This window comes from Micrasema longulum, unplaced genomic scaffold (genome assembly GCF_059751315.1).
Source record: "Micrasema longulum isolate JH-2025_06_02 unplaced genomic scaffold, ASM5975131v1 h1tg000049l, whole genome shotgun sequence".
NCBI lineage: Eukaryota > Metazoa > Arthropoda > Insecta > Trichoptera > Brachycentridae > Micrasema > Micrasema longulum.
Genome location: NW_028277256.1, coordinates 779,961 through 789,983, shown reverse-complemented (window position 1 = coordinate 789,983; position 10,023 = coordinate 779,961). Strand labels below are relative to the sequence as shown.

Here is a 10,023-nt window from a genome sequence, read left to right as displayed (position 1 = left end):
ATCTTTTTGAATTGAAATCGTACATATCAAAAAAAGCTTTGATTTTTAAAGTGCTTTGGAACAATTTAAGGCTAGTCTTAACAAGATATCTGTAGTCTGTGGTCTTTACTCTTTACACGAATAGATTGCGCGTTATTATTGTTGCCATGGTACTTACTCAGTTGTTCAAAATCTATGTCCGGGGTTTTGCTGTATGCAAATGTTCTATCCGACCTCTCCAAAATTGATATTCTACTCCCAACTAATATTCTGATGCTTTTTTCCAAACCCAACAAACCGTATAATGTTTTATGTAAAAATAAAATATCTATATCTAATGGCACTGAGTTGTTATTTAGTAACAATCACCCCAGTATGCAAAAGTGAAGTGGATAATGTCACCAAAAAATAACGAAGAAAAAGAACTAACTTTTCTAGCTGTATGTTTTGTCTATGGTTGTTTGTCTGTTTCTCTTTTTCGCCATTTTCTGGCCATTTTGTTCTTCGCCGGTTTATCTTAAATTTTGACGAGGAAATTTATTTGCTTCCTGAAAGTATTAAGAATTTAATCACAAAATGTCTGATCGAGAGGTACGTATTTTATCGTCTGTATATCGTCACCAAAAGAATGCTAAAAAAACCTTTAATTTCAAAGCTGTGCCTTTCCCGCTATAAACTCGCAAGCGTGCTTTTGCGTGCTCTTTAATTTGTATTTATTTCTTTATAATAACGTACTATTTATGTTTCAGAGGAGTCATTCGCGAAATGGTTCGAGGGGTCACGCTGCAAAAGAACGTAAAGTATCCAGAGAACACAGTGGCAGTCGGTCCAGGACTCCGGTCAAAGCCCTAAAAAAGTATACAGGGTATGGAGAGCTTCATTTGTTCATAATTTTCTGGGTTTTTATTTGTGATATTAACCCAAACCATAATAGCAAAATCTTTAGTAATAAAATACTATTGATGATACTTCTGGTTTCCATGGCAGTGACTATCATGCATCATTTATTTTTTTTCCAAATGTTTTTATAATTACAGTGGAAAAAAGCTATTATGTTAATCGCCATAGTTACAATATGATTCTGTTGAATTTAGCAACCATTTAAGGAAAACATGGTAACAATAATAATGATTGCTTAGGTATTTAACTATTTTCTAAAATGAAGGAACTTAGAAATTTTTTACAAGATATTTTTTGTTTGTCAACTTGATAAAAAAATATTTGTTTATTGATATGAATAATTATTTAAACATTGATTTTCATGTCGGTTCATTGATATTTATATAATGTTGATATTCAAAATATAAAAAGATAAAATAAAATTGAAAGATAATATGTGTTAGAAATTCGAAGAGTGATTGCTGTTAGCTATTGGATTATTAAAAATTCTATTGTTAATTTGATAAAATGTATCAATTTGTCTTTGCTAAATGTATTTATGTTCTGTTTGTGCAGTTTCTATTTGCATTTACTTAAATATTTTTCTAAATTTAATTAGCTTAGGCTGTAAATATTATAAATAAAATTTCTCATTAATTTTACGGCATCGTGGTGTAATGGTCAGCGCGTTTACCTACCATGCAAGAGGTCTCTGGTTCGATTCCCGACATGGTTGATATGAAATATTTATTCAAAAGGGTGTTTTCACACTAGAATATTTCGTAGTCCCTGGACTGGTACCTGAAGCGTAAGACTGATCACCTTACCTTCATGTAACAAAATATGCACCACTGGGTGCGGAAAGTGAATGATGATGAATGAAAACCGTCATCCCATTCATTGAAACTAAACACTACCTCCTTCTCATCCAACCCCAGGAAGAACTTCCTGACAAAACGAGTTTTGGAGAAATGGAATGGCCTTCCCGAGAAAGTGATTGGTGCTAGTTCAGTAAATGTGTTCAAAAACTGCCTAGATGCACACATCAATTTATAATGTTTAATAACCATGTACACTTGATATACACGCATCAGCTTAATAGCTGCTAGTGTATTATTATTATTAATAATAATGATGATGATGATTATTTTACTATTTGTTTATACGCTTTACAAATGAACAAAAATTATTAAAAACTTCACAAAGACTCGTATTATGTTATTTGACTGTGTTCTCCTTTTTTCAAGGGTTAAGTTGTATAATGCCTGTTTTTTTCTCCATTCTAATTTCCCGAAAATCTAATTTGGTTAGTGTTATTATTTGATGAACATCTAATTAGGTTAATATTCTGATTTGATGAATAACTGATTTGGTAAACTCCTTATAATTTTCACCCTCGGTAGGTAAGTTATAATTCCTAGTGGGAAGTTGTTTATGCATGTGGCGAGTATGATTACAGCAGTGTTAGTTCGGACGGGTACCGGCGCTACCGGACCCGCTCGCGCTCGGGCTCCGTGGGGCGGCGCGCGGGCGGCGGCGGCGGCGGGGGGGGCTACCGCGGCGGCGGCGGTGGCGGCGGCGGTGGCGCTCGCTATTCGCACAGCCGCTCGCGCTCCTACTCCCCGCGCCCCTCATACTCGCGACGCTCGCACTCGCGCAGCCCAATGTCTAGCCGCAGGAGGCACGTGGGAGACAGGGTCAGTCACTCTAGTTTTTTTTTAATTTGAAATAATAATCCTCGTACCCAGGGAAATCTTTTACACTTTTGAAATATATCATTCCTCACCTTGATCTACTCCTTTATCTGTGCACAACCGTTTCAATCATTCACAATTTTGATACTGATAAAATTTTTAGTATAAATGGCCTGCGTGCTTGAAAAGATATATGAATGTAGAAAAAGTGAGGTCCGTATGCAAATATGGTGTGGCGTTCTATTCTCTGCCTATTCTTAGGTTTGTTTTGTTTGTTTTTTTAAAACTCTTATGTGAATAATAGAAGTAGTTTGTGCCTTATTCGAACACAAATTTAATAATGTCTGTACACTTTGTAGCTACAAGACGTGCTTTATTTCAAATCCTTAAAATTAGAATCACCCCATCAGGAATTATTAATGTAAATAATTAGGTAGCTAGAATTACGAATGCGCTATAAACTAGCAAACCTTGTGGTGATCTAACTCTCATTCATAAATTAAATTTATTATAAAAAAAAAAAACACTAATATCCTTGTACGGTGTTTTTTTTATTTTACAAATAAGAACCAATTAGCTTTCTTTTAAAATCTTTTCTAAGTTACCGCTAAAAAATGTTCTTAAGTGCTAATGTAATTTAGAAATAAACAATATTTATTTGATAATTTCAGGAAAATCCAGAGTTATCACGATGCCTGGGAATATTTGGCCTAAGTATTTACACAACTGAACAGCAGATTAATCACATATTTTCCAAATACGGACCCGTAGAGAGAGTACAAGTTGTTATAGACGCTAAGGTTTGTATACATTAATTATCTCCCGGTTGCCTGGTCGCCTCCTGGAAAGTTAATCACAAATAACACCGACCCTTTACTTTCAGACTGGTAGGTCGAGAGGTTTCTGCTTTATATATTACGAGTCGTCTGAGGACGCCAAGGTGGCCAAAGAGCAGTGCACCGGGATGGAGATAGACGGGAGGAGGATCCGCGTGGACTATTCCATAACCCAGCGTGCTCACACACCCACTCCGGGTGTGTACATGGGGAAGGCTACATTGTGAGTGTGACATTCGGTGCAGTATCCGAGCTATGCTTAATTAGGCTAAGACATGTGTGTTGTTAAACTATTTATAAATTATTATTAGTGTATTACTTCAAGATTTAAAATAAAATATATAACTGTTATATAACAATCACTGGATTCAAATTTACCAGATGAGATATAATGAATTTTCCCCGCGGAATATTATTATAGTTAAACTGGTTCGCGTACACTTTTCTCACATGATTCATTCATATGGACACTAATCATAAGTTTCTTATTTTTTGGAAAACAGTCGAACTTGGTTATAACGACCACGGAAATAGCGAGATCTCGGATGTAATGAAGAAACAATCGTCCACATTTTAGTTTATGGTTTTCTCCATACATTTATTCACTTTTATAACGAGCTACTTCTCTGAAACAAAAATACCTAAGTAATAAAATCTAAATGGGTGGCTAACTTAGGACCAATGCCACTAGGCATCGCGATCGGATGACTTTTATGACACTATGTGTCAAAGTACCTAATTGGTGTTTTCGCCTACAATATTGCACACATGGTTGAAGTGCGCCTAAAAAATCCAAGCTTTCTGAACTCTGTAAGTACCGGCTCAGCACCACATTACAATTTACAACTTCTTTTGTAATTTATGTATGACACCTGTATTTCAGGGGTTTTTACAATGCTTTTCAGATTTTTGTAATGTTCTATGGTCAATGCATAGTAAACATTACAAAGTGGGTGATGTTAAATTAGTTAAAAACTAACCCTTGAATTAAAAACATGTTTACCAACAAGAGAAAGTGTCTCTCAATTCGTGGAAACGTGGCAATTATTTGTGAAATAGGATGTGGCTCAAAAAAACTTGAAGTGTGTAAAAAATCTTTTCCACAGTGTCAATATGTGGAAAAAAACATGTTCATTTATCTGTATTTAAAGTTTAAAAATTTATAAGTTTGTTAGCATTTATTATTTTTTTATTTATCTGTATGAACTATACGTAATTTATTTATTTACTCGGTGACAATATGCAATGGTGATTGCATAAGTCTATTACGATTATATGGTCTGGTATAACAAGTAATGCTTATAATGAGCAAATTCAGTCGGTTCCATCTTCTTCGTAATAACCAAATTTGACTGTATTTCATTTCCGATTGGACCGTAGTTAATGGTTTGAAGTAAATCTTATTTGACTAATATACTGGGACACTTTATCTCCTACCATATAATTACTTCATTTTTAGGTAGGTTATAGCTGACTTTTCACTATCAATGTTTTTGGGCTGATGGCTATAGCAGTCATTTCCTAAATGAGACACAATTTTCATGGCAAAAGCTGGCATAGCCGCGAACGTGTTAATCGTCATCATAATTCCCTTATCTGTACCTAATGGTGTATATGGCACTGTTTGGTACACCAATTGCAGCATATCTCGATAATTTTTTGTTACACGAAGGCAAGATTAAATTTCGGGTGCCAGTCAAGGACTATGAAATAATGCAGTGAGAAACGCATCTACTAAATAAATATATCAAGTCTCTCTTGCTGGTAATTGAACCCTAGACCACTTGCATGGTAGGCAAATGCGGTGACCACGGGGTGGACAATAAAAGTTGTAATTTGAATATGACAAATATTATTTTTAAGTCTTATATTCTGTATCCGTCCCAATTCATTTTATGAACAAATTTCTAATGAGCTTTATATCTAGAAGTTGAAGATGTAATCTACTATTATGAATTGGTAGAGTATTCTATTTAGAGTTGCACGTGTTGCGTACTGCTCTGAATAGAACGGAAAGTTTTAGAGGAGGATTTCATTCTTGGGATTCTGTTAAAGGCCTTTCCGTACACGCTTTTAACATTTGGGTAATTTTTACGTTACAATAACCCCGAAGCACTGAATTGTCTTTTATTTTACAGCGTGAATCGAGATAATGGAGGATACCGAGATGACCGGCGAGACCGAAGAGATAAAGAGTAAGTCCGATCGATTACAATTCTAAATTGTCCTTTACTTCCACAACATTGAAAATAGTTAATTCCTTGCTCAATTTTTTGCAAAATAACAAAAAGGAAGTATTTTTAAATAATAACTTTTATTCCAATAAGATAAGCATAAAAGGTAAGCCAAAGATGAGCGTGACTTTCTTCAATGCGATCCAGAATCAGATGATAGTCATTTGATATTCAATCTCAATTTGTAGCTCCTTAACAGTTAGTTTTGAAAAGTAAAAAAAAAACAATCCCCAAAGTTGCCTGTTTGGGCAATTCTGTTTTTAAATAGATAATCTCAGTGAAGAATATTTAAGGTAGCGCATATTCCCTTTACTAGTATATGATTGAGTGACGGAGTCGAGAAGTTAACCCAGTAAAATATATAATTAATAAAACACTTTGTTCTTGGACCACTTGAGTTTTTTTTTAAGCACTACTATCTACTACTACAGATCTTTCCATCTACAGACGATGTTATAAACTAAACAAATATACAGAAATAAAAATCTAAGTATTGATGGGGGTTAATTCAATATTTGGTTTAGTCGAGTAATGATGGTGATGATTGTGTTTCCAGCGATTACTACTACGAGGGACGCTCTCAGGGGTACCGTGGGGGGCGGGGAGACTACCGGCGCCGCAGCCCCTCTCCGTACTACCGCGGGGGCGGAGGGGGGGGTTACCGGCGCTCTCGCTACAACCGTTCCCGTTCCAGATCCTACTCTCCCCGTAAGTCCAACAATGCTTACTGATCCATATGTACCAGTAAAAGTTAACCTGAAAACTGTACCATTTTTATTTTATATTGTGATTTTATAAATTATCACTACCCTTGACCCTAGTTCATGATAATTCACAAAATAATAGTAAACGGAGGAAAAATTTGTGGTCCAACTCCAACAAGAATAATTAATCAATTGCATGTTTGCTACATACTGCATATTTGAATTTCTTCTTATTTCATGTATCTATCCCTCCTCTCGAAATTGTAACAAATTTGATTTGACGCTTACGTAAAAATATGTTTAACGAGCCAATTTCCTAAAATCTAAATGTTTTTATGTGCTATTTGAACTTTTGTAACTTTCTAATAGGTGGAATGTAATAGACCATAATTTTTTAAATACTTTTATTGCTCCTGATTTGAGAAAATACTTTTATTCATTATTTAAAAATTTAGTATAAGGGTAATAAATACCATTGGTTCCGAGTTTAATAAGGGGCTTTTCAATTCATTAAAATATAAGCTTATTCGAGATGCAAATGTGTAAAAAAGTTTACTATGGCCTAAATAAAGCCTTGGAATATTGAAAATGTTGTATGCTTTTATTTTGGATAAACTGAATGGAAATATTATTTTCAAAAACAGATGATTCTAGTGGTCCTGGAAAAATGTTGATTCCAAATAGGGATTAGAGTATTTAGGTTATGCATAAAATGTTCACATTCAATTTATCTTTATGTTTTATGTTTTGTGTGGACAAAATGACGATATGGCGATATTGCCATGTTTGGTTTGCAGGTCATTAGTCTCGGATGTCGTGCCTTTACTGGAGACACTAATTAGGCACAAAAACATCACATTCGCTTTCTTCTAAAAACCTTATTTTTTAAGATCTAAATGTTTATTTTATTGTATTTTTTTGTTTACTTTATAGTTACACTAGAACCATTATAATGTTTTATGTTAAATTTTAATTTTTTTGGGACTGTATCAATTAACGAGTGCTATAAATAATATATGTAAACCTATATTTTACAATTTCAATATTGTCAAAGTTAGAACAATAAAGTGGAAATTTGATTTTCAAATGGTCTAATATTAATTTTGTTTGTTTGAAAAGGTATTGATACAAGAAAATACGGATGAAGTAACTGAAGTTGTATTGTCTTGAAAACATATACCAAGTTATCTGAAAATAGTTGAAGCGCAAAGAATATGAATCATTGCCAACGCTGCGTCACCACAAGACAGAAAATATCAAGAAAGAAGTTTCTTTGTCGAGTGGGTCATATTCTTTCTGCCTTTGATTAGAGTCAAGTTTATTGTAACTTTCCTAGAGCTCTCTCTCTCTTTCTCTCTCTCGCCTTCTGTCAGTATGTTCCTCCCTCGACGTAGCCGAGGCGGGACTCACCCTTTCCCTGACACTCTAGTATTCAACATCGATAGATTTAGTTTGTTATTGTGACTTCATAATAAATTACTTGTATTCTACCGTCAGTACTTTTACTGAGTCCCCCACTGTTCCGCATTCAACTTCCCGACTCCACTTCCTCAATTGTTCCCCTGTTTATATTGTATTTAATAATGCTGCTACATTATTTTAATATTAACAGATTGAAGGTAAAAATGCATTCGATAATTATTGTCTTCTCTAATCTTATTTGAGATCTTTTCACTAAAAATTTTACTTCAATTTATATGCCTACACTTGTCCAGCTTTATAGGGATTTTACTACATGGTGTTACAATAATTGTATGAAATTACGGTTTTGAGCCAGTTGATTATGGTGAAGGTCTCGATCAGACAATGTTTATAGAAACAAATAAAAACAAAGATGGAGTAGTTTACGTGATTATTATTCATTAACACGATTATTGATGTATATTATGGGAATCCGTCACAAATTAACATTTTATTAATTCTAGAATGACATAAGGGTAACAAGATAATATTTCAATTAATTTCCCGTAACGTATTGTATTGATACATTAACATTTAAAACAGTATAAAAATATATTTAAAAAGAAAAGAAATATAAGAACATTATTCACAAAATTTTTTGGCAATAAGAGTGAAAGTTAGGTTTCAGTTTATAGCCAATATTGAGAAATAATTTAGTCTTTTAAATATCCAAATCTATCGTCTATTTTTTGGCAATTAATTGGCTGGATGTTTGCTCCTAAATAATATTATGTAGTATACATTGTATTTAATATTATGTATAAAAATTGATTAAGTATTTTTATCATCAATAAAAGTAATGTTTTAATAATACATGGATGCTACATACTACGAATTTCTGCAATCCATTATGCTGAGATCTTGGAACACTAACCACACATGAAAATCTATAAATAAGAGCTAAACATGCTCATATGTTATTACCACTCAATATTTCAATAAAAAATATACGAGGAACATAATATCAAAAGTGAGGAATGATGTTCTACATAAATAAATATAAAAAATACTTTACAAGAAGCAATTTACATACTAATCAAATACCACCGGAAAGTAAAGAATCTTTTTACATATATGGAAATACACAATGCAAATACTATACTATTTATTGTTTCAGCATTTACCTTGTGGAATAAAATTTGAATTATAATTAAAATAAAACACTCTGTATACAAGTTTAATATTATAACATAAGTTATGTAACCATTAACTGTAATGGCGTAAGTTAATAGTTACACCTGAAGACGGGTAATCGGAATACGTGAAACTAGTTGTGTTAATTATAATGTTAATTTAATTATAAACTTGTGTGTGGTCTATATTTTATATACCAAGTGTTTTATTTTAAATATAATCAATGTACATACTATTGAAACTAATTTTTTTCCAAAATGTCACAATAAAAAAATAATATTTGCATTACACATTTGAATTAGAATGGGTATTAATCTTTAATTTTTTATTTATATATTAGTGCAAAAATACGCAAATCCGACTGTCATTCCTCATATTTTACACATTTTACTTTGTACATATGTAATAATGAAATAAATCTCATTGGTGTGAAAACTTGACTAAAAATTAGTATTTTTTAGCTGATATTCGGCGGTACCATAAATATTATTCACCTTCAACTATCACTGATTAAGAAAGGACTAGTACTTTGTACGATTACCATTTCAAATCTGTGACTTTGTATTTCAAATTTGTAATATAAAAACATATTATAATTTACAGACTTGGCAAGAAATTTTTTAAATGGCATATTGGTGTAGGGATGTTGACTAGTGTATTTCTGTTTGACATTCATAGTAGTGACTGACTGAAACAAGATTTTCAGCCGAATCAGCTGAATTTTGGCTTCTGTTCTAGTGTCGGTGGAAACCAAAACCAAAACTCAATTAAATAAGTTAAAAGTCGCGTTAAAACGCCCAAAGTTAGGTGTTTTTATTGTCAAACCTCACGAGTTCATTAAAATAAGTGTTAAATAAAATACACAAAATAAAAGGCACAAATTTAATGTGACAACAACATTCACCGGCTGAAAGCCGAAACAAACTAAAGGTTGAAATTTCAGCCAATTTTTAGCCGAAACCAAAACCGTGGCCGAAACTCGTTTTATTGGCCAAAACCAAAACATTAGTTGTCACTAATTCATAGTGAAGGTTGAAGATTAAAACATAGCTAGAAAACAAATAACACGTTTTCTTATACTCTCCTCCTGTAAAATATTTAG

At 33.0% G+C, this 10,023-nt stretch overlaps 1 protein-coding gene across 3 annotated transcripts; it reads left to right on the top strand.

Moving 5' to 3' along the window:
• The first annotated feature begins 429 nt into the window (after positions 1 to 429).
• On the top strand, positions 430 to 7,816 carry tra2 (transformer 2). 3 transcript variants are annotated; one of them, XM_088229187.1, is made up of 8 exons: positions 430 to 570; positions 729 to 844; positions 2,318 to 2,555; positions 3,224 to 3,352; positions 3,436 to 3,611; positions 5,527 to 5,583; positions 6,179 to 6,330; positions 7,446 to 7,816. In XM_088229187.1, the coding sequence occupies exons 1-8, from the start codon at positions 556 to 558 to the stop codon at positions 7,469 to 7,471; spliced, it is 909 nt and encodes a 302-aa protein (XP_088085313.1). In that variant the 5' UTR covers positions 430 to 555; the 3' UTR covers positions 7,472 to 7,816. The 3 variants fall into 3 exon arrangements, with proteins under 3 accessions (XP_088085313.1, XP_088085326.1, XP_088085320.1); XM_088229200.1 differs by having other exon boundaries at positions 7,124 to 7,816; XM_088229194.1 differs by lacking the exon at positions 7,446 to 7,816 and having other exon boundaries at positions 6,179 to 6,501.
• The last annotated feature ends 2,207 nt before the right edge of the window (positions 7,817 to 10,023 follow it).

What these genes read in the sequence shown, in the direction of transcription:
- tra2 (XM_088229187.1), top strand. An exon ending in GGAGGCACGTGGGAGACAGG is followed by an intron (nt 2,556 to 3,223) that starts GTCAGTCACTCT and finishes TGATAATTTCAG; the next exon opens with GAAAATCCAGAGTTATCACG. An exon ending in AAGTTGTTATAGACGCTAAG is followed by an intron (nt 3,353 to 3,435) that starts GTTTGTATACAT and finishes CTTTACTTTCAG; the next exon opens with ACTGGTAGGTCGAGAGGTTT.